Source organism: Akebia trifoliata, chromosome 12 (genome assembly GCF_017979445.1).
Source record: "Akebia trifoliata isolate Shusen 1 chromosome 12, ASM1797944v1, whole genome shotgun sequence".
Classification (NCBI taxonomy): Eukaryota; Viridiplantae; Streptophyta; class Magnoliopsida; order Ranunculales; family Lardizabalaceae; genus Akebia; species Akebia trifoliata.
Genome location: NC_141386.1, coordinates 12,985,868 through 13,011,414, shown reverse-complemented (window position 1 = coordinate 13,011,414; position 25,547 = coordinate 12,985,868). Strand labels below are relative to the sequence as shown.

Below are 25,547 nucleotides of genomic sequence, written 5' to 3'. Positions count from 1 at the left end.
GGTAACACATCATTCGAAGGTCAAGAGGAAAGCAAAGAGGAAGAAGATCAAGGATACAAACTAATAGAAGAAAAATAATCTCCCATCCCCTTCTATCCCCTTCAATTTCTCCTTTTCTACTTCTCCCCTTCTCCCTAAACTTAGACACATACCACAAAAGATTTAAGACTGAGGCCTTAGGCCCTTGCCCTATGGAAATGGGCTTTGACTAAAAAGTCTACAATTTTAAAATTGCCCAAAGGTAATAACCATAGAAGGGCCCCTTTCTCAATAAGGAGGCGCACGACAATTCAAACCAAGTCAAAGTCCCTCGCACTCAAAGGCACAAATCGGATATTTCCAACTTTTCATTTTTATTTTCAAATTAACCAAATCCAAGGTTACCTCTAATGGTGGATGGAATAGGGTAAGGTAGTCTAATGAACCTTATCCATACAAGAGTCATTAACAAAAAAATAATTTTTAAAAATTACTTTTCGGTGCCCATTCACACCATTTTCCAAAAAAAAAAATTGTGGCGACTCCAAACCCAATTAAAAGAGATATTTGGAAACAAAAATCTCATGTCTACACAGGAGACCCAATATTGATAATGGTTCGACAGCGTGCCTATATCTACTCCCAATAGATCCTACTCTAAGTTCTTGCTGTTCATTAATCAAAGAGGTTTTTGGCTCACCTCAAACTGTACATAAAATTTTTCCCTAGGCTAAATCGCATGACTTTCTTATTCGAGAAAGGTAACACTTCACTCTAACTCAAATTTTATCCTTAGGAAACTTAGAGCCTTGTCACTTGTCAAGAGTCCTAGATAACAAGTGCTTTATTTTTGACAAGGCAAAATCAAGAAACTTCATTAGAAAGTTTTCAAATTATAACAAGGACTCACTCAATACATAAGATTTGCTAAACCAAATCTTGATTTCTTCGAGTCCTTGAGCTTCACTTCTTTCGACGATTTTCACTCCTTTCTTTGAGAGATGTACCAATGTATATAAGGTGGTGAGAGAATAAGTGAAGACGATCAAGTATGACTCAATCGATGGATCTTCCAATCGAGCTCTTGAATTCTCCAAATCCTTATTCTTAGTCCTTCCATATTCTCTTTTTTGCACTTTGCTCCTTGAGTTTATCCATGTGTGTTCAAAAGAAAGGTTTGATGATGGGAGTGGGATCAAATAAGATGTCTAGAGAGGTTGAAGGTGCGTTCAACTAATGTTAGGCACTCATGTGAGTTGAGGGTGTTCTAGGACGTATGGGAGTCTTGGAAGCACAATTCCTCAAGCTTTGATCAAGTCCAAATGAAGGCAATGCTTCAAAATATATAGAAAAGACTTGGGCAACGTCTTTATGTCAGTGGCACCATCAAACATGTTAGTAACATCGACAAAGAAGCAACGGTTAGAAATTCAAAAAAATCTCACTATTGGACACTTGGTGGCACCCTCAAAAGCTGTTAGTGGCACCAATAGTAACATGCTTCTGCCACCGACAACCCTCTGAAATGTACACTTCTATTGGTGGCTGAACTTCTGCCGACAACACCAAATTCAATGGAATTTGGGCTGATTTGGGTTCAACTTTGAAAAGGTCTATGATGTACCAATTTGGTCTATTTCCAAGTCACCTAAGGTGTGTTGAGATGTTCTTGGGTGATCCATTTACCTAATTAGGTTTAACACACAAATGGTCGATCTTTGAGAATGTATGTGTCAATGTGTCGAAGTCGTGTTTGCACATGTCTTCATGTGTTTGGCATGTGTCATCACGGCTTCACGTGTCAATAACCTGTCTACCAATGAATACAGTCTCAACACATCTCAAAATCTAAAGATTGACAAAAATGAGGTACTAACAAGCATATCAAAGGCACATACTTTTATAGCAGTCTTAAAACTCTAAATTTGACTCAAATATCCATCAAGTCAAGTCAAATAAAAATTTGGGAGTCAACTTGGTCAAGTCAAACTACCCCTTGATGCTTTTTCTAGTTTGTCGGCTATAAATGTTTAAGGTTTGTGTGAATAGCAGAGCAAGAAGTACTCCGCTAAAGAGCTAAAGATGAAGGAGCTAGAGAAGTACTCTATGGAAGGATATGCATTTGGGAACTGAACTCTATGAAGTATGCCAGAAGTACTTATGCGTTGGAGTTGCATTTGGGAACCATCTTGACTTCTAAAAAAAAATAAGGCCAGAATACAATTATATATTCAACATGTTACTATTTGCGTCCTCAAATGTTATATTATGCCCCCAAACCAAATTGTTTCAGAAATTTGAATTACAAACATTAATATAATGCGTATCTAAACCCTGATCATACTAAAAATTTCAGAAAAAATTTGGCAACGCCTCCTCTAACGTTATACGAACCAATCACAATCTTGAACAAAGTTATAAACTACAACATAGTGAATACATAATATATGTCATTACGCTTTAGGTGACACAAAAAACAATGCCAACAAAATATTTCCTTTCAATTCATACCAAGAATAAGTAATGGCTTCACACCATGCATCTAATCTTTGGACAAAGTAGAAAATTCTGTAAAGCCTGCGTATTCATTTATTCATTGATTGTTTAAAAAACAAAAGACAGAGAAACAGAGATACATATAGCATCAAACAAAATCTCCCTACTTTAAAACAAACTTAAAATTGAAACAAAAAAGATAAGAAATGTGGACCATAAAATAATTAATTAAAACTCAACCCCTACTTAGAAAAAATGTGGACCACTACAATAAAATAAAATGGAATCATAAAAAAAAAAGTGGCCCTTGACCTCATGATCCCATCAGCCGGGGTCAAAGAGCTGGAATAGGATTTCAATTTTAGATTCAAACTTGGCTTCAAACCATTCCAATATCTAGAGAAAACTCAAAATAAATCTATTTTTTTTCTGCATTTAATTAATTAATTTATTATTATTATTATTATTATTTTAGAAATACAGACTGGTAGGCGAGTTTTTAAAGGTTTTCCATACCTTAGACTCAATTTCAGCCATTAAAACAAATCAGTAGTTAAGATTAAAACTCCCTAAATAACTCATAATAACAAATAATCCTTAGGCCAGAAATAAAATAACATATCTTTCATTCATTGAAATTTATAACAAAAATAAATATAACCTAATCTTAAACGTGATACAATGGACCTCTTGCCCCAAAAGCAACCCCACACACTTTTTTCATTACAGAGCCTTCTAAATGTTATTCGATATACCCATCAGAAAAATAAAAGAGTGGTGCATTTGAGGTCTTCTACCTCTAATCATCTCTTAAACCTCGGACTAGGCCCTAATAAATCCCATCCATAGCAATGACCAGAATGGAGGGATAGAGGCGTGATCATGAAGTAGAGACTGAAGAACGGAGATCATGAGCTCTGGGGAAGGTTTCAGCAATTTCATATTAGCTATTTTTCCTTCATTTACAAATCTTAAGTTATCATATTTATATATATACATTTGTGAGGGCTGAGAGAAGGCAAACTGTCATGCTTTAATCTATCACCCATTCTTAATAATTTACAAACTAGATGACCAGAATCATATAGCAGGATCCACGTAGGTTCAATAAGCGACTCCTCCACCAAAACTGTCACCATCATGAAGTAGGCTCTCTGTCAACCAATAACCGTCCCACGAACCACCAACCCTCTGTAAGAAAAGTAGCCAAAATTATCCATCTATGTGAACGAACGATTAACTAAATATACATCAAGGCATGGACTGCACTGGCATTCTCCGTTGAGTGGTGGTGTGATCTCGCAGTCTTGATAACCATAGATGATCGATTTCTTATTTCAGGAAAAAAAAAAAAAAGTAAAATAACTTCAACGGTTATTATTTTGTAGTAACTTGTGAGGAACACAAGACAAAAGCTCAAATAAGATACTTATATTTTTCAGGCATTAATTATCCATTCTAGTATTGAAAAACTAATTTAAGAAAAAAAAGCATATTATTTTTTTCATAATAAGATTATAAGGTCTGCATGTCCTACATGTCAATTTTATTATTAACAAGATTTGCATAAGAGCAAAAGTGAACAGACCTGAATCATTGTAAATTGGAATATCTCTTCTTCTCCTGGGCGGGAACCTCGTATCCAAAACCTCTGCTTGAATTGGTTCTATTGCAAAAGAAAAGTTCATATACATCAACCCATCCATCCGTCCAGTTAGAGACACAAGACTTTATAAAACCAGCAATTGGGTTAGGAATTTTGGACATTGGAATTGAAGTTATTAGCAGGTTTTATCTATAAAGTACATTGGTTGTGGCATATGTAAGCCCCAAGCCCATAACACAATCTATTTATTATTCTATTGCTTTTAACTGTTAGGCTAGAATACCTCTTTAACCCACAAACTGCTCAAGATATTCCTTTCCCTGTGCCCAAGCAAAACCCGGTAGGTTGAATGGTGGAAAATCCGCCTAAACCGCTCAAACTGCGTCGCATATTAGGAAGTCCCGCATTAAAATTAAAATTAAAATAAAAGTTAATAATTAACAACAGCAAAAACCATTACACAGTCATCAAATTAGTCAACAGTTTAGATAAAGAAGGCTCACTAACCTGTCCCAAATCAAAGAATGGTCCGAAATAGGTTGACCTCTCAAATGGATCAAAACCAGCAAACTGTCCAAGCAAAAATATTGAATATAATCTTCAGATTGCTAACCCTATTCTCCTTTTTCACAACAAAAACAGTTAAAAAATACATGTCTGCATTCACCCAGGTTGGGAGTTGGGATAGTCATTAATTACCCTGTACATCACCTCCACCCCATAATCTTGACGAGGCTGGTCATTATATTTCAGTGCATCAAGCTGGTGTTGGACTGCTTCTTCGGCACTAAACTAAAATAAGTGATTAAAGTAGACTATTAATATATTATTTAGAAATAATAATAATGATGGTTGGTAAGCATTGCTATATTCAGAAAATTACATGTAGTCTTGGGCCAAAAGGTCTTTTCCTGCGAGACTCTATCCTGCAATACAAAAGAATCAATAATCAACACATGCAAATACAAATATTCCTCTTTTATTTGAGGGTTTGATATGATTTTACCCCCCCTCAACCAGAGGTAATATTCCTTTTTTATCGAGGTGATAAAGATCGGGGATGCAACCCAATGATCACAAGGGCAATGACATTCATAGACCTTAAAGATGAGAGAGATTTGGGGACTGAGAAATGCAAACTTGTTATCTCTATTAAACCCAATAAAGTCATCATATAGAGAGAAAAATGATTTGGGTATCACTGACAGACCTGGAAAATGACCCATTTAACACCAAGAATAAAAAACTATGCTACACTTCCTTTCTACTAAGACTTCTTCCATGTATTTCTCAGTCATTCAATTCCTTGTGAACTATTTTCAAAACAGAAGGTGGGACAAATCTATTTCAAGGTTACACCCTGGTGGTACGCATGCAGCAGTAAACAAATTAGAACCCAGATGGGGAGGGGTGGTAGAAAAGGGGTTCGAGGACAGAGATGCATTTAGCTCAACCAATTTCTAACAAAAAGGGCAAGGTGCTCGATTTTCATAGTCGCAACGTTGTGGACAAAATCCACAATTTGGAATCATCCACTTAAGGGGTTTGTGAGGAATTCTCAGATCTTCATTGTCGTTTGAGCATTACTTCAATTGAAATGCTTAAGGAAGAAGTGGGGGGAACTCTTTGGAGATTCCCTTCATGAATAATCCTATCTCAGACACAGTTAGTCCATTCTTTGCAAGTCAAACAGTTTCAGTATCGGAAAGTGATTGTGATGATAAAGGGCCTTCTCTCCTTTTGAGAGTCGCAGTTGTGGACATTCCTAGCAGCTGAGAAGTGAAAGGAAATTGGGCAAATCAGTAGATTGTAGGTTGAAAGATAGTCTGTTTGGTGGTATCTACTCCTTCACAGGAGTAGAGAGTAGTTATCAATGACATTTAGAATTTTGTCATGGAATGTGAGGGGGGTTCGGGGATAAGAGGAACAGGTTGGCAATCAAGACTCTCAGAAGACTTAAGAATCCGTTCGTGATAACTCTACAAGAGTCAAAATTACTGGACTGCAATGACAACATCATAAAAGACCTTTGGAATAAAAACATTGGTTGGGAGTGGCTTCCACCTATTGGGAACCTCAGGGGGAATCATAGTGATGTGGAACAAGTCTTACATAAAAGTGTTAGATCATTTGGTGGGTGCATTTGCAGTCTCCATCATTTTTAGTTATGTAAATGAGGTTTTCCAATGGGTATTATCTAGAAGTTTATGGTTCAAATAAAGGTTCAGAGCAAAATCAGTTTTGGGAGGAGTGATGTAACAAAGTACTAAGGGAGACCGTGGTGCTTAGAAGGGGATTTCAACATCATCAATTTCCCATATGAGAAGAGAGGGGAATTGACAATCACGATGGGGATGAGAAAACTCAATTGTTTTATCAATCGTCATTCTTCAGTGGATATCCCCCTAAATTGGAATTTATTCACTTGGTCAAACAATCAAGTCCCTCCGAGCATGTCAAGATTGGATAGATTACTAGTTTGATCAATGGGACCAATTCTGCACAACAACCCATTCTTCAATAGAAAATCCAATGTCAGATCACTTTCATGTTCTTTTGGAGAGGAGGGAGGGGGGGAGTGGGGGGGAGGGGGATTCAAAATAGACAGATTTTTATTCAAGTTTGACAATACGTGGTTACTTTCACCCGAAGTTTCATGAGCCTATGGAAGAATGGTGAAATGATTTTTCTTTTTCTGGGAACTGAAGGTTTATCTTTAAAAGTAAACTTAAGACTCTAAAAAAGAAATTGAAGGTTTGGAACAAAGAAGTTTTTGGGAAAGTAGAGTTGAAAAACAATTCCATCCTCCATGAAATTGAGAGCATAGATAAAACAGAGGAAGATGGAAATTTGTTGCTAGAAGAGAAGTTGAGATGAGCAAATGTGAGGATGAAATTTTAAAAGGTGGCAATGTTGGAGATCAGTTGGAAACAAAAGTCAAAAACTTGTTGGCTGAGAGAAGGAACAATAATACTAGGTTTTTCATAGGATGGCAAACTACCATAGGAAGTATCACCACATTTCAATGGTAGTGATTAATGGTGTGCTATTGGAGGATGAGCAAGAAATAAGGGAAGGAATTGCGGGGGTTTACAAGGATCTCTATTCAAACAAGGTAGTTGGTAGACCACACCTAAAAATATGGAATTCGATGTCATTCCACGGAAAAATGAGTGCGGCTAGAAAGACCAATTGAGGAGAAGTCTTTTTGACAATCACCTTTATGTGTGGAGAAAAAACTCCTACACTTGATGGGTTCACAATTGCCTTCTACAAAATAAGTTGGGACATAGTTTCTAAGGATCTCATGAGAGTGATAAAGGATTTCCAAGGGAGGAATTATTTGGACTACGGTTTGGATAGTACTTTTGTCACGCCCCAAAAACTCAACCCGAATCCCCATGATTCTCAAGTTGAATCCCGAGGCATGATATAAAACCCATATCACGATAATCAATACATAAACGTAAATGACAAATAATATAACTATATGTCATACCTGATCATTACTCAATAGAACAGATACGTATCCTCAAATATCAGAACACTTGACATATATACATAACACAGTAATGACATAATATGGTGTTCATAATTACATAACAAAAACGACAGCTAAAGACTTAAACCTAACTCTAATTTAAGCCCCATTACTAGTAATACCCATGCTCCACTCCTGGAAGCTTGGACTGATCATCTATAAGGCCCTGACACTGAGCCTCCTCGGAAGGATCACCTAAACCAGGTGCGCCTGAAGTTTGTGATGTCGTAGGGGTGAGTAATAGGGGAGTTACCCAATAGGGGAATTTTACAATTCTAAATAACAGCATCCTATATGCAGTTTAAACATTCTAAGAATTCATAAATCATGCATATTTGATATTTAACACATAATTGAAAATAATTGAACACCGATATCATAAAATCTAGTAGGAAATTGAAACACTTAAAATCTAACGAAACAATTGTTCCTAATATAACATCAAATAATATAGTACAATAATAGAGAGTTAAGGGTCACGACTGATATAAACATCTCAGTCAAAATACGATTATTCCAATACTTCACCAATGTGGAACCCCACCGTTAGTTCCTGATTCTATAGCCAGCCTCTGCCATAATTTGGGTAACTATTTTCCGACTTAGGTTAGCCGTTGACCAAGGCCTTAAGAAACGGGCCAAATCAAGTAGGTCATTCTTCCTTTACTCTAGACTATTAATGATCATTAACTAGCCATCTTCATCTATGCCAATCTGGCGTGCATGTGATCCTCGATACTCTCTACAATCATACAACTATCTACATCTTGTTCTCTATTAAAGATAGAAAAGAAATTCCCTGATTCCTGTTGTGATGTTGTGTTCTTATGCATCCCATAATACATAAGAACTCAAACAACGCAACTATTATCCTAGAATAACACATCATTCCGGAAATGTCACAACATATTATTCATTTTAGGTTTTCACAATCTCTTTAATAAATCATTAAAATACTACATATAAGTATTTATTTTCTTTTCAAAACGTAATGAAAGTAAAACATACACGTATTTTAAATACCCAGTCCAATCTTTAATGTACAGTCTCATCTCTCTTTTCTTTTTCTTTCTTTCGTGTCTTACACAGTCTATGACTGAAGAATCACTTCATCTTTTCTCTCATTTTCGTGTCTTATACGACATACGCCGAAGCATCTTACTAACTGGGTATTTTAAACGCACGACATTCAATTGAGAACTCGTTCTCATATTTATTTTAATAAATTACTTTTCTACCCAACTTTTTAATTAGAAATATTTCTTGGAAATCCATCACTAAAATGATTAAAGTAAACTGTCTACCAGTTTAACTTATTCAAAAATCATGTATGTTTATAAAAAAAATGTGAAAAAAATATATGTATTGGGTGTAAAAACAGCAACTTATATAGTTGCTGTATTTTCTTTTTGACAAGTACAAAATACATATAAAATACGTATAAACTATGTATAAAATACGTATAAAGTAATAAATATTTTGAGCATTCAATTAAAATATACATAGTAAAATATTAGATAAAAACAACTTTCATAGTTGCTGTATTTTATATTTAACACGTATAAATATGTATAACGTACGTATAAAACACGTATAACATACGTATAAAGCAACCATTTTTTTTTTATATATCATATCTAGCATACATGTTGTCAATTTAATACAAAAACAACTTTCATAGTTACTGTATTTTGTTTTTAGCATATATAATTACATATAAAACATGTATAAAGTATATGCATGTTGTTAAAAATTTACAAAAACAACTTTAGCTTTAAAATTACTAAATCAGAATTGTTTTAAAAACAAAACAAATTCTATTTTTTTTCAATTATAAAATCAGCAATATATATATTTTGTTAAATTACTAAAACTATTATAAAGAGTTGTAAGGGCCTACATTCTTTCTTTTCCTTTCCTTCTTTTCTTTTTCTTCCTTCTTTCTTTTCTCTTCTTTGTTTTTTTTCTTCTTACTTTTCTCTTCTTTCTTTGTGTAAAGAAAATGAAACAACACATAAAAAATCAGCTAATATCTTATTTGATATTTTCAAAAAAAAATATCTAGATATTACAAAAATTCTAATTCTTTTAGAATTTCTTAAAAAGATCTTAGTCAAAGTTATTTGACTAGTCAACAATAATTGACTTGACTTGAGTCAACAATAGTTGACTTGACTTGAGTCAATAATGGTTGACTCAGTCAACCTTAGTTGATTTGGTCAACATTTTTTTTTTTAAACATTACAACTTTTGTGGCCCTTATCCCAAAAAAAGTTGGGACTAAAGATGTGGTTGATTTTAGACCAATTAGCTTGGTGGGTGCAACGTATAAAATCATTGCTAAAGTTTTAGCCTTAAGATTAAAGGAAGTGTTAGAAGACATAATAGAACCAAAGCAAGGGACATTCATAAAAGGTAGACAAATTCATGACAGAGTTTTAGTTGCAAACAAATGCATTGACTCTAGGGCCTTACTTGTTTGCATTGCAAAGACCCTCAAATAGGCGGAAACATAAAAGATTGTGGCAATTTGCGTTTTTAGTGTGCTTGATGGTCTGAGTATCTTGTGAGCTCACTCGTAAAAGAACATGAAAACTAGGTAAATAAATCAGAACTTTTTATGGGAAAAAAAGGTCCCCACAAATTTGTGGAAACCTAATCGTACCGTCTCATCTCCTTTCCATCCACTCTCCTCTACCATGCAACGACAACTAAGGTTCTCTCTCTCTCTCTCTCTCTCTCTCTCTCTCTCTCTCACATTAAATCTGTCTCACTCATCTAGGGTTTTTGAAAACCCTAAAACAACCATCTCCTATTCAAACAAGAATTCAAACTTGCTCCGTTTCACTTCCATGAGGCCATTTCTAGTGGTCGCAAGTTAAGAATATCCATTCTCAATCCTTTATCTTGATTCAATTCATGTTGTTCTTTTCACGATTTGCAGAATTCTTGGCTCTTATTTTTTTATTTTTCTTGTTTTGAAGTTTTCTATATCCAAAGTCCACCAAAATAGATGTGATTTGCAACATAATTTGGTCCGAATCAGGTCCATGGATGAGGCATTTTGTGCTTTACGAGAGAATCTACTAATAAATGTGATCATATGCACTGGTAACTTGTTCAGAGATTGAGGGAGTGTTTGGCAATGGAAATAAGTTAATTCTGACATATTTCCTTCCTTAATAATATAGCTATCTGGTTGATTTATGGGCTTTATTTAGTTGCAGACCCAATTTAATAGTCTCAAAAAAAATTGCAGATGAACCAAAATAGTGGCTTTTAAGGAAATAGGTTTCTAGTTTCATAGACCAGCAAGTGAGGCAAAGATTTTTATTAAAATGATAGTTTTAAAAGAAAAAATTGCGTATTTTGGTGTTTGCATAGTAATCAAGCACCTAATAAACATTACATCAGATATACCAAGCACTCCACTTGCAAAAAGATGTAAAAGTCTATAATTACAAACTTCCATAAACACAAAACTTTGTGATTACTGAATTTCACAGTGCAAACAAGTAGAGCCTAGATTAAAAGAAAAGAGGATAGGGTTAATGGAAAAGATGACATGCAAAAGCATATGATCATGTGAGTTGGGATTTTCTACAGTACTTGATGATAAGAATGTGATGGGGACATCAAAGCTTGAAGAGTATATTTTCTTTTTAGGATATTTTTTTTAGTTTATTTTCAATCATGAACTTTATTGTTAGAATGAAACAACATTAGGTTTATTCACAATTATGATAATTATAGGGGTCTATGACTAATTCTTATTAGTTGTAGGCGTTGTAACCATTTAAAAAGTTTATTTTTGTTGTTTTAGAAACCTATGGTACGTGGAGATCAAATCTTTGTTTGATTTTGTTTTTATTTTAGTAGTCTAACTTGTTCGAACTCTAGGATTATATTTCTTATTTGGTATTTTAGTTTTATTAGGATTCTTAGATAGTTCATATATATATAGGGGGAGTACTAACATCCAAGACCTTATGGGGACGTTAGCATTCTCCAACACTTTATTTTTCCAATAATACTCCTATTCATTTTGTCTTTTAGTGAAAACAAATAAGGGTATGATGGTCTTTTACATAACAAATGCTTGTTTGCATTGATTGCCAAATCATTTATTGCAACAAGACATTTAATTCTAAAGATTAAATGCCCTTAGCATTTATTATGAAAGAAACAAGTATTAATTAAATAAATAAGCATTTATTATGTAAAAAGACTAATATACCCTTGTCTTTTTCACTAAATGACAATAACAAAATGAGTAGGTGTAATGTTTAAAAAAAAATGTTGACCAAATCAACTAAGGTTGACTGAGTCAACCATTATTGACTCAAGTCAAGTCAAACTATTGTTGACTCAAGTCAAGTCAATTATTGTTGACTAGTCAAATAACTTTGACTAAGATCTTTTTAAGAAATTCTAAAAGAATTAGAATTTTTGTAATATCTAGATATTTAAAATATCTAGATATTTTTTTTTGAAAATATCAAATAAGATATTAGCTGATTTTTTGTGTGTTGTTTCATTTTCTTTATACAAAGAAAGAAGAGAAAAGTAAGAAGAAAAAATAAAGAAGAGAAAAGAAGGAAGAGAAAGAAAAGAAGAAAAGGAAAAGAAAGAAGGTAGGCCCTTACAACTCTTTATAATAGTTTTAGTAATTTAACAAAATATATATATTGCTGATTTTATAGTTGTAAAAAATAGAATTTTTTTTGTTCTTAAAACAATTCTGATTTAGTAATTTTAAAGCTAAAGTTGTTTTGTAAATTTTTTAACATACATATACTTTATACATGTTTTATACGTAATTATATATGCTAAAAACAAAATACAGCAACTATGAAAGTTGTTGTTTTTGTATTAAATTGACAACATGTATGCTAGATAGGATATAAAAAAAAAATTGTTGTTTTATACGTACGTTATACGTGTTTTATACGTACATTATACGTATTTATACGTGTTAAATATAAAATACAGCAACTATGAAAGTTGTTTTTATCTAATATTTTACTATGTATACTTTAATTGAATGCTCAAAATATTTGTTACTTTTTGCGTATTTTATACGTATTTTGTACTTGTCAAGAAGAAAATACAGCAACTATATAAGTTGCTGTTTTTACACACAATACATATATTTTGTTCACAATTTTTTATAAACATACATGATTTTGAATAAGTTAAACTGGTGAACAGTTTACTTTAATCATTTTATTGATGGATTTCCAATAAATGTTTCTAATTAAAAAGTTGGGTAGAAAAGTAATTTATTAAAATAAATATGAGAACGAGTTCTCAATTGAATGTCGTGCTTTTAAAATACCCAGTTAGTAAGATGCTTCGGCGTATGCCATATAAGACACGAAAATGAGAGAAAAGATGAAGTGATGCTTCAGTCATAGACTGTGTAAGACACGAAAGAAAGAAAAAGAAAAGAGAGATGAGACTATACATTTAAGAGTGGACTGGGTATTTAAAACACGTGTATGTTTTACTTTCATTACGTTTTGAAAAGAAAATAAATACTTATATGTAGTATTTTAGTGATTTATTAAAGAGATTGTGAAAACCTATAAAGAATAATATGTTGTGACATTTCCGGAATGATGTGTTATTCTATGATAACAGTTGCGTTGTTTGAGTTCTTATGTATTATGGGATGCATAAGAATACAACATCACAACAGGAATCCGAGAATTTCTTTTCTATCTTTAATAGAAAACAAGATGTAGATAGTTGTATGATTGTAGAGAATATCGAGGATCACATGCACGCTAGATTGGCATAGATGAAGATGGTTAGTTAATGATCATTAATAGTCTAGAATAATCAAGAAAGAATGACCTACTTGATTTGGCCTGTTTCTTAAGGCGTTGGTCAACGGCCAACCTGAGCCGGAAAACAGTTACCCAAATTATGGCAGAAGCTGGCAATAGAATTAGGAACTAACGGTAGGGTTCCACACTGGTGAAGTATTGGAATAATTGTATTTTGACTGAGATGTTCACATCAGTCGTGACCCTCAACTCTCTATTATAGTACTCTATTATTTGATGTTATATTAGGAACAATTATTTCTTCAAATTTTTAAGTGTTTCAATTTCCTACTAAGTTTTATGACATCGGTGTTCAATTATTTTCAATTGTTTTAAATATCAAATATGTATGATTTATGAATTTCTAGAATGTTTAAACTGCATATAGGATGCTGTTATTTAGAATTGTAAGATTCCCCTATTTGGTAACTCCCCTGTTACTCACCCTTACGACATCACAAATTTCAGACGCACCTGGTTTAGCTGATCCTTCCGAGGAGGCTTAGTGTCAGGGCTTTATAGATGATCAGTCCAAGCTTCCAGGAGTGGAACATGGGTATTACTAGTAATAAGGCTTAAACTAGAGATAGGTTTAAGTCTTTAGCTGTCGTTTTTGTTATGTAATTATGAACACCATATTATGTCATTACTGTTTTATGTATATATGTGAAGTGTTATGATGTTTGAGGATACGTATATGTTCTGTTGAGCAATGATCAGGTATGACATATAGTTATATTATTTGTCGTTTACGTTTATGTATTGATTATCATGATATGGGATTTTATATCATGCCTCGGGATTCAACTTAGGAATCATGGGGATTCGGGTTGAGTTTTTGGGGCGTGACAGTAAGGGTATTATTGAAAAAAAAAAAGTGTTGGAAAATGCTAACATCCCCATGAGGTCTTGGACATTAGCATTCCCCTATATATATAGAATATATATTGTATTAAGATTTTTTACAAAGAGTTTTGATGAATAAAGAATTAGTTTCTTTTCATAGAGGTTCTTGATGTGATTTCTCCATTATTCTACGTGTGACTCCAAGAAACCCTTGGTATGATTCCAAGGTTCTATCATTTTATCCATTCTCCTTTTCTTTTAATCTTATTTCTTTGTCTTTTCTTGATTTTCTTTTAATTTTCTTGTTTTTGATTTTCTGGAATTCAAGGAACCCATTTCCATCAATCCTTAATCCTTTCCCCTTTTCTTAACCCTCAATCCTCAATCTGCAACCCTTAAACCTAACCCTATTTAACATCCTTAAACCTAATTACAAGACCCTATCAAAAAATATTATGATTGGGATATGATTTGTAATCTAGATGCTTTTTAGTTTTTGCTTGCTTCTTGTTTTGTTCTTGTATTTTATGGGCCTTCTCGTCCCCATTTTCAATAAAATTATCAACTTATCAAAAAAAAAAATCTGCATTTTACCTTTCAACATATAACCACTAGGATTGTGAAAACCTTTCACAATAGCCAATAAAACCTTTTAGGTCAGAAACTTTTTTTGAAATCCATTTACTTAACCCTTAATCTTTAACTCACTCCCAAATCAGATACTCTACCCTAATATTTCATTTTCTTCCCTTACCATCTTGAATCATGATGAATTTTGGGGAGAATTGGATTGGGTGGATTATGAAATGTGTTTTTAAGGTGTCTTTTTCAATCCTAGCAAATGGTAGTCCAACCAATTTCTTTAGCAGTACTAGACGTTTGAGGCAAGGAGACCCTTTATCCTTGTACTTGTTGGTTAGTAACTGAGGATTTAGGAACACTGTTATCTAACACGATCAACATTGGTGCTTTGTCAAGGTTTAGAGTTGATGAGGATGTCCCTATAATTTCTCACATTCAGTTTGCAGATGATACAATCGTTTTCCTTAATAATTTCAATGATCACTTGAGAGTTTTGAGGGCTTTATTAAATTGCTTTGAGGCAATTTCTAGTTTACATATCAAATCCCAAAGAGCAAGTTGTTTTGAGTTGGTGTGGTTCATGATTTAAGTATCATTGCAATTATGGTGGGTTGTCGATAGAAATGTTCCCAGATGGAAACGTTCCATCCTCTTACTTAGGTCTTCCTATAGTAGCAAAAGAATCTGGGATCAGGTAATCGAGATAACAAAAAAAATGATTGATTGCCTAAAAATCAAGATACACGTCCAAGGGGGGGAGACTATAGACTACTTTTGATTAAAAGTACTCTTGCAAGCATAGTTTAAAATTTCATTCCGTTCCAGTTTGTTTTGGCCAAAATGATTTGATTTTTCAACTTTCTGGAATGAAACACCCATGCAATCGAAATAATCAACTAAACTTTGATTTTTCGGTTGAAAAACTTTGATTTCTCTTGTTATCTAAGAGATTTGGAAGAGATGAGTCTGATAAATTCAGATCTGAGAGATCTAATGATGTAGGACATCTACAATTCTAAGTATTTTCTAATTCTATTAGGATTTTTTTCTGTATTCTAGTTCTATTAGGATTTATATTTTTAGTTACTTTAGTAGTACTTTTCCTTATTAGTTTCTAATTTGTTTCAAATTCGTTTTTATTATTTAGGCTATAATTAGAAATGCTTAAAAACGTCCAATTTGAGTTCTAATAGAATTAGAAAGTTCGTATTATGTTATAGATAGATTAGGAATGTTAATTTTTAATAATTTAGTAGGATTCTAAATTGTTACGATAGAGTTATCTATATAAGGAGCTCCAAATATGAAAATTCAATTATCTTTTCTCTATATTACTTTTTAACTTGATGCTTTGTTTTCTTTTAAGTTATTGTTTGTTTATCAATTAAATCTATTGATTCAATTGATTTTGAATATTCCATTGAACACAACCTATCGAATCTATTGATTCACACGCTTCCGCTATGTCAAGTGGTATCAAAGCCTCGTTTGAAAGCTTTACAACCTTCAACATGGTTGAAGAACACCAATCTATTGTAACCAAAGATCAATTGGATAAAAAGTTCAAGGAAAAAGGTGAACATCGAAGTTGTCTTATTCGCAACTTATTGTCGGTACAACGTGTTGGTCTTTCAACTCAACATAGTCTTTTTAGAACTACATGCAAGGTATAAGGCAAGTTGTGCCAATTAATTATAATGGAAGTTCGAAAAATATAATTTCAAGCCACATGGTCGATGTACTCAAGCTACCCACTACGCAACACCTTACACCTTATTCTATAAGTTGGGTGGCCAATGAATGCAAGAAGAATGTGACAAGACAATACTCCCTTTCTTTAGCATTGGGCAATATAAAGATGAGATTATTTGTGACATCATCCCAATGAGAGCTTGCTACATCCTCTTGGAAAAGCCTTGGTTTCATGATAATGATATTACATACTAAAGCAAAACCAACATCTATTCTTTTATGTATAATGGTGTCAAAGTGATCTACACCCCTCCCATACAAAGCCCAAATCTGCCCAACCAATCGAGGAGAGAACATGTTTTACTTCTACCAACATCAATGAGAACTTAAAGAAAACACATCAAGTAATCACTGTGGTAATGCAACCTACCAATCGAGACCTTCCCATCAAGTTTCTCATCATGTACAACCCCTCCTTAAGGAATTTTCTTATCTTACTCCTTCGAAATTATCAAATACACTGTCTCTCATGGAGAATTTACAACACCACATCGATTTGGTGCTTGGTGCAAGTCTCCCAAATCTGTTCTATTATGGAATGATTCCGAAAGAGCATGACATATTAAAGAAACAAGAGAAAAAGAACCTTGAAGTTTTTCCTAATAAATACATAACCAATATCGATAAGCATAGAAGATTCAAAAGATATGAAGAACGAGACTTAGTTATGAATTATCTTAGTAAAGATCGTTTTTCCACCAGAATTTACAGCAAGACCAAGTTGAAGAAAATTGAACCCTTTCATATCTTGAAGAGGATAAGCAATAATGATTATGTGATGGATTTACTTGATGATATGTCATGATCAATTAAATTCTCTAAACAAAGTCTAAAGAACGGATATCACTGAAAATGGATTAGAGCGAGAGATGAATGGAAAACAAGAAAAAAATGCCTTCAAGAAAACTCAAGGATGAGTTTTTTAAAGAAAGGGGACCTGATGTAGTACATCTACAATTCTAAGTAGTTTCCTAATTCTATTAAGATTTTTTTTTCTATTTTCCAGTTCTATTGAGATTTCTATTTTTAGTTACTTTGGTAGTACTTTTCCTTATTAGTTTCTAATTTGTCTTAAATTTGTTTTTATCATTTAGGCTATAATTAGAAGTGTATAGAAACATCCAATTTGAGTTCTAATAGGATTAGAAAGTTAGTATTATGTTATAGATAGGTTAGGAATGTTAATTTTTGATATTTTAGTAGGATTCTAAATTGTTATGATGGAGTTATCTATACAAAGAGCTCCAAATCCGAAAATTCAATAATTATCAATTCAATTATCTTTTCTCTCTTTATTACTTTTTAGTTTGATGCTTTATTTTCTTTTAAGCTATTTTTTGTTTATCAATTAAATCTATTGATTCAAATTGAATTTTGAGTGTTCCAGAATACAACCTGTCAAATTTATTAATTCACACGCTTCCGCTACGTCATGTAAGAGATCTGGAAGAGATGGAGTATGAGAAATTCAGATCTGGGAGATTTGGAACAGATGTAACTTAAGAAATACAGATATGAGATATCTAAGAGATAGAAAGAATTGATAGAGAGAGATTCAAACTACCTGGATCGCCATCTTCGAATTTCAAGGTAGGTCGGTCAAATCTTCTTCTTCTTATCTCTTTTTTCTAATGATACAGTCGCACAGAGAAGTGTTTTGAGGAGATGACTTGCACTTGACCACAGTCACCTCTCAAAGACTCATAGATTTAGACAAACCCCCTGCATATTTGGATAAATTTGAAAAACACATGTATCTTCAAACTGATTACATGTCCCTTGATCTAGGTATCCTTTGAAAGACCTAATAAAATATTTTGATTGTTTCAAATGTCTCGATTTCATTTTAATCTTTGAGAAATCCGAAACATCGAAATGAAACGATATTTTAAATCTTTCTTACAAGCATCCCGATTTATTTCCTCTCATTATTCTCCATTCCAAAGGGAGTAGAGGGTAAAAGAAAAAGATTAATGAGAGTCTCCTTGTGGCATGACAAGTACAGTAAAAGAAAGTATCATTAGGTCAAGGGGAAACTCCTTTGTGCATAAAAAAAATGGAGACTTAGGATAAAGGATTTGAAAAGAACAATCAAAGCTTTGTTAGGAAAGTAGGTGTGGTACTTTACGGAGGAAAGATGAGGTTTATGGAGGAAAATAACCACAAAAAAATATAGGGAAAAAAAAGTGATTGGGAAAGCAAGGAGGGTTGGGTCTTCCTATGAGTGCAACATTTGGAAGGAAATTTTGAAAGTGTGTCGATAATTTAACGAGGTATCACGTTCAAGCTAAGGTGAGGAAATAAGGTTCAATTTTAAGAAAATTGGTAATGCAGAGGATCGCCTTTATCATAACAATTCCCTTCCCTTTATGCAACATCTTTGAATAAAAAAAAGGGTCAAAGATTATCTGACTCACCATAAGAGTGGGCGAACTTGGGATATGGGATTTAGGAGAAACTTCAACGACTAGAAGGTCAACAAAGTGACTTCTCTTCTAAAAACTATCAATCCTATCTACATTGTGTTGGACGAGGACAACAAAAGAGAATGGAGTGAAAATAAAGAAAAATTCTTTTTTGTGAGCTCCTTCCAAAAGGCTTTGTTGCTCCATTTCAATCTAGCATTGTTGGAGGCATCCATTTGGTCATCTCTTATTCCTTCCAAGGTGGCTTTTTTCATCTAGTTGGCATCTCTTAACGGAATTCTTACCTTAGAAAACCTGGTTAAAACGAGACATGCCTATGCCAAATTTGTGTAGCCCCTACAAGGCAAATGGAGAGTTGGAGTGCCATATTTTGATTCATTGTCCCTTCATTTCTAAAATTTGGAGTCACTTTCTCTTTATTTTCCAAGTTGAGTAGGTATTCCCAAAATCAGTTTTATCCTTATTTATAGGGGTGGAGCTACAATGTGTTATCCAGCAGAAAAAGGTATTTTTGGTTCATCCTCCTTTTCGCAATTTGCTGGGAGCTATGAAGGGAAAGGAATAGAAGAGTCTTTCAAGGAGATGAAAAATTGTTTAATGATGTGATCTTGGACAAATTGGGATTGCTCTTCTACTAGTGTAAATTAAGCAAGGTATATTTGAAGGAGTGTTTTTTGAAGACTTCGTTTTCAAATGGGAGGAGTTATGTTATTTGTAGTGTTGAGAGTGTTGGTGTGTTGTGTTTAACTTTCTAGTTGCTTTCTCTCTTTCTTTCTTTTCTTTTTTTTTTTTTTTTTGTGTATCTTTCCCTTGTTCCTTTTACTTCTAGGGGGTCATCTTGTCCTCCAGTTTCTTGATCAATAAAATTATACTTATCAAAAAAGTATTGTCAAATCCAATAGTTTGTATATTTGTGTCCGACTTTGAAAACCACACCATAATCACTACAACATAAAATGCCAATGGCAGGCAAATGTAACAATGAAACTAGTAAAAAGTCAAAATTAAGCATTTGTGTATAGACTTCCCAATGATAACTCTAACGACTAATGAGTGAATTATCGAACAATAAAAACAAAAAGGCTACATATTTTATTTATTTGGAAAAATTAAATAATAGATTGCATGGGAGGGAAGTGTTTCTAAATGCGCCCTGATTTTTGAGGTGGTATCTTAACAACCCTATCAGCAAAATGTTTCTTCCTTAATGCACTCACCCCAATGACATGACGAACCCAAGAAGTCAAGATTGATGATGCAAATCGTTGAGATCAACCATTCAAATCATCAATCTCGAAAATTTAATCATTCATCTAGATGATTAATGTTGAAAAGTCATGATCGAAAATTGTAACAAAGTCGATCTCAACAATTTGACTGTTGACCTCGATGCTTCACATTCAAATGTTGAGATTGTTCATTTACAATATTTGATCTCGACTGTTGTAAAAGGTGATATTGACGATCGGAACAAAAGTCAATCTCAATAATTTGAATCATCCATCTCAACAATTGAATGCCGGTCAGGGGGGCATTACGAAAGAAAAGGTTCACTAACTGGACCATCAAGTTACCGCCGAAAAATTAGGGTGATTTAGAAAGAAGTCCTTCCCTCAGGGTGCATTAAGTAACTTTCCCCATTTATTTCCCCTAACTGTTAAATCGTCTCCTCTTCCTCCACAGATCCGAACACCAAATGAATCGTAGAATTTAAAAAAATCTTGAAATCCAATCGAACTCTGAATAATCAAATAACCTAAAACAAGAAACCCTAGGATTCACAAAAAAAAAACCCTCGATCTCATACATTCAGAAGAGATGAAATTTGACAAAACAAAAAAAAAAAAACAAACTAATATATATATTCTTAAATTGACGAACGAAAGCGGGAAGCAAAGAAGACGGAAAAACATACCAATCCGTAGAAAGAAAGTCAGGAACATCTGCAGAAGCTTTGAAGCGAAAACTTACAGAGAAGTTATGAGGTCTGTCATCATTAAAGGGTTTTGAGAAGAGAGGGACAGTGCGAGCTTGAGTTCGGGTTTGAGGAGATGATAACGAGGAACATAACCCTATCATCTTCACCTTCTCTCTCCGTGTGTCTGTCTTACAAGGGTCCTGGGGTGGCGTACACAATATTTTTAAAACTCGACGAGTCGAATTAAATTTTTCCGACTCAACTCAATAGTTTTTCGAGCACAATTTCCAAAATGCACGTTATATGCACCAACTTCTTTGCTCCTAACACCCACTTATTGCATAAACCCCGTGTACTTGTGGGGTGTGTGTGCATCAAAATCTTGTTAGCCACATTCACCAACCGAATTTAACATACCCACCGACCGAACACAGTTAGACCAAATAACCAATTTTTCAAAGACGATTTGATTCCCTTCCATTGATCTTTGTATCGTGAGTTGATCAAACTCTCGTCACAACCTCTTTTTTAAGTATTTATTGAAACTTCTCAATGCCTCCTCAACTTCGCCATTTTAGATTTTGAACCCTACACTATATAAATTTGGTTCAAGACCTCTACAATCTCAATTGTAAGTTATAAAAGAAGTTTCATTCGATTAATTCTTAATCCTTTCATATTGGTCATTATTCATTTAAGTTAAAATCTACAAAATTTGTTCATTTATTTTTATGCCCTTGTTAGAGTATATCACATGTTTGACAAAATGCCTATTAGAGATATTTTATCAATTTATACATGTAATGATGAATGTAAGTTTTTCATTCACTTTTAAATACTAGATGTAAGTTATAAAATAGATTTAATTCAATAAATTATTCATTTTTTAATATTGTCTATCAAAGTTAAAATATAGAATTTTGTTAGTTTATTGTTATATAGTTGAAGAGTGTGTCTCACGTTTGATAAAATGCCTATAAGAGATAATTTATAAATCTATACATGTAACTATACATGGTATGTTTTTTGATCCACTTTTACATTACTTGTTAGCAATGTCTTCACGTCAAAGACAAACATCCTCATACAAGAAGCATCGTGTTATTTCTACAAGACCCCCAATTTTCAGATGGTGAAAATTAAGATGTTGGACCTTCACGTGTACAAGATGTTAGGGATGAACTCTCTGGAGGTCCCATTGATTGATCAATTCTTTAGAGCTTTAAAACCCACATTGTTTCACAGATTTGGGTTGGAAAGGTATAAACATGTTATAATTAACTATTAATTTATTTTTGTATTACTTGTAATGGATTAATTGTCATGCATCCTCTGAGGACATAGCCTTTTAGACTACTCTACTGACTAATTAGCATTAAAGGTAGAAATTATATTCTAACAACTGCGTACAAAGGAAATTGTCAAAATGATTACTACAGAGTAATAGAAATTGAACACACTATAATAGGTTCTTCGCTAGTTCTTACCCAAAAACGATTTTCTTAACAACTTCTTACATTATTACATAGGCAAAATAAAGAGAGAAAATACTATCATTATCGTGGATCCTCCTCATGACTAACCTCCAACTTACATCACCTTGAACTAATCACTACCCAATTCCTGATTTGATTATCTACAAATTTCTTTTCTAGCTAATGCAAAACACAAATCAAGTCAACAGTCAAGGGTTTCAATGAAAAATTCGTATTTATTTAGATTTTCACTTATTTAGGTCTAGATTTATCATTTTATAGTTATTTATTTAGTTTTATGGTTTAAGACCTTAATTTTATTTTTGACTTAATTTTATATATTTTATTGGCCCATGGTATTAGTATAATATTTAAAGGAAATTTAGTAACTTTAGTTTATCATTTATTTAAGTTTATTAGGATTTAAAAATTAGGAGAGAGAAAGTTACGAAAGTTAAATTTATGTATTTGGCATTTTAGTTTGACTAAGATTCTTGATTTATTTTCTTTATATACGTAAGGTCAAATTCCGGTGAACGGTGTTAATGGACTCTATCTCACTAATCTGAAATCACTCCTTCCACCTCCATATTAGCATCAATGAAGTACCTGCCAAAAACTCTCCGACGCTCAAGTTCGAATTGCAGAAGAATAAAGGTTATTATTGGTTGGACTCTCAATCGGCCAAAACATTCTTAAACATGTGCCTACTGTGCTATTTATAGATCATTTAGTGATCCTGGAGAATCCCTTGATTCCCAAGATCCTAAATGAAATGAAGATATTTGGGATTGGAATTACTACATTGGGGAGATCTCCTCCAAGATCTTAGGCATTGACATGTGCAAATCAGGATTACGAATATTCTTTTACCAGGTCTGCCCTACTTGGCAGACCAGGTTTTGCTTGATGTTGTGCTACCCTTTTAGATAGGCTAGAAGCTACCTACCTTGGCTTGCCCTTCTGTTGGGCAACACTCCATATGTTGATTTGCACATGATACCACTTAACTGACTTGGACAAGTATACAATCTGGATGATTGCAAGAATATTACCGTCTACAATTACCCTCTCTTGAGGAGACGCAAAGTCTCGCCATCTTCTCAAGACACGTATCCTTATTCTAATTGGTTGTTGTGATTCTCTATCATTGCTTCTACTCTTAATGATTCGACATATTCAATGCAACATTGTTTCAAATCTTCTTAGACGGTTGAAACGAATTGCCTCTAATCTGTGGTCATCCACATGCCCCACTAACATCTGCACTGCACCCCAAGCTGCGACGATTAAGTTGGATTAGGCTATCCTCCCAGGCATACATACTCATTTACGTTCTCCTATAAATAAGAGACTTGTACTAGCTTCTCCTCATACTGTGCTATTGTTTTTGCGATCTCATATTTATATGTTTATCATGTTTTCTTTCTCCCTCTCTCTTTTTCACCGCCATATTTACCTCTCTCAGGCTAAGGTAATCTTTTGTTCTTATCTTCTCTTTTCTGCAAACTTAATTTCTCAATGGCTACTAACATGACCCAACTTCAAAGGGGATTTTATATCCTTATCTTTGTGTCTATTCGGGTTTGCAAAGACCCCAACAACCCTAACGAGCGTCGTCAGGTGATGCGTATGATTTATGCTAGCAAGTGCACTAATCATTTCAAGTAATAACATAAGATATCGTTCCCACGAGGATTAAGTTACTAAGTACTAAAAATAATCACCTAAATTACTATTTGATGAATCGAGAATTGTAGAATTGCAAATTGAAATAACAATGAAACAAGAAAGAATGGATTCTTATGGATTAAAAACCTAGGGCTTTCGACTTCACTACAGATACTCCTATGTAATTGATTATTCAAAGTAATTCCTGCTTGCCTTATTTGGAAGTTTAATTCCCTGTACTAAATAGTATTTTCTCTCTAAATACACTAGATTACTCCTTAAAATATTAACTCAGCACATCTCTATGTGAATTTAAATACCAAAGAGTCATAAAATCTGTGGAATTATTGTAAATTGAATTACTAACCTCTTAGAACATGTTAAAGTACCTCTACCATTCATTCATTCTAACGTGATCTATTTTATTGATCTAACCTAGATTCTAATTCTCATTATAAACCTAGATCAATAAATCAATCAAAACTTTGGCCTTCAGATTTGATAGCATTAAACTCAAAATAGACACACAAATAAGTAATTGCAAAACAATGAATTGAATTTGAATAAAATAACTACGAAATTGTATCTGAGTTACATCTCAACCCTAGAAACGAAATTTAGTTCATAACGAAATACAAAACAAATATCTTGAAGTTAAACATAGAAGAAAGGAAGAATAAACCAGTAAAATTCGAGATTGCCGTAGCAATCACTTGATCTCCTCTCCCTCTTCTTCTCAAGCCTCCAAGATATCCATAAACCCTAAACAATCAACTACTTATAGCCTCCATACGTTCTGAATACAATTAGGGTTTAATCCCCTTTAAATTGGATCTAAACAATATAATAACAACACGAGACGAAGTGCAGAAAACGGGATCGCGCTGCGTGCCGCGGCAGGAATGTACCCACCGCTACGGCGGCTAGCTTCTGTCTTGGGGCCTTTGTTGATTTAAATACGAGCGTCGCGGCGAACATGTATCCACTGCTGCGGCGGCCTCTACCTCTTGTACTCCATTCTCCGAAACTTCATCTTTTCTTCTGATTTCACCCCGAATTGCTTCCTTTTCGTATTCTTATCCATTTATTACCTAAAACAATAAAAAGAACGATTACTAAATAAAATCACTCTCAAATTAGTAAAATGTCAAGTAATATTACATAGAATAAGTCGTTACAAACTGACTTATCATCAGGGGAAAATCATGATTTACACTAGCCAAATCAAAGTTGGCCTAAGTTTCTCTCTCTTCCTTCCTCAGGGAGGTGTTGAGTAAAATAAATCGGACCTCAAGCCATGTTTGGTAACTTTTATCGCCTGGTGAAAATAGTGGAGAAAATATAGATAACCTTCAATGACTTCCTTTCCAAATACAATTTGAAAGCTATTTCCCAGCATCCTGGGTACTACTCATTGTCCTCCA

The 25,547-nt window shown here is 33.6% G+C and overlaps 1 protein-coding gene across 1 annotated transcript; it reads right to left on the bottom strand.

Moving 5' to 3' along the window:
- Positions 1 to 3,391: 3,391 nt before the first annotated feature.
- On the bottom strand, positions 3,392 to 21,188 carry LOC147388911 (uncharacterized). Its single transcript, XM_086417787.1, has 7 exons — positions 20,975 to 21,188; positions 4,965 to 5,007; positions 4,781 to 4,873; positions 4,589 to 4,651; positions 4,365 to 4,460; positions 4,064 to 4,141; positions 3,392 to 3,666 (listed from the first exon to the last, which is right to left on the bottom strand). Exons 1-7 carry the CDS (start codon positions 21,136 to 21,138, stop codon positions 3,580 to 3,582), a joined length of 624 nt encoding a protein of 207 aa, XP_086273913.1. The 5' UTR covers positions 21,139 to 21,188; the 3' UTR covers positions 3,392 to 3,579.
- Between the last annotated feature and the right edge of the window lie 4,359 nt (positions 21,189 to 25,547).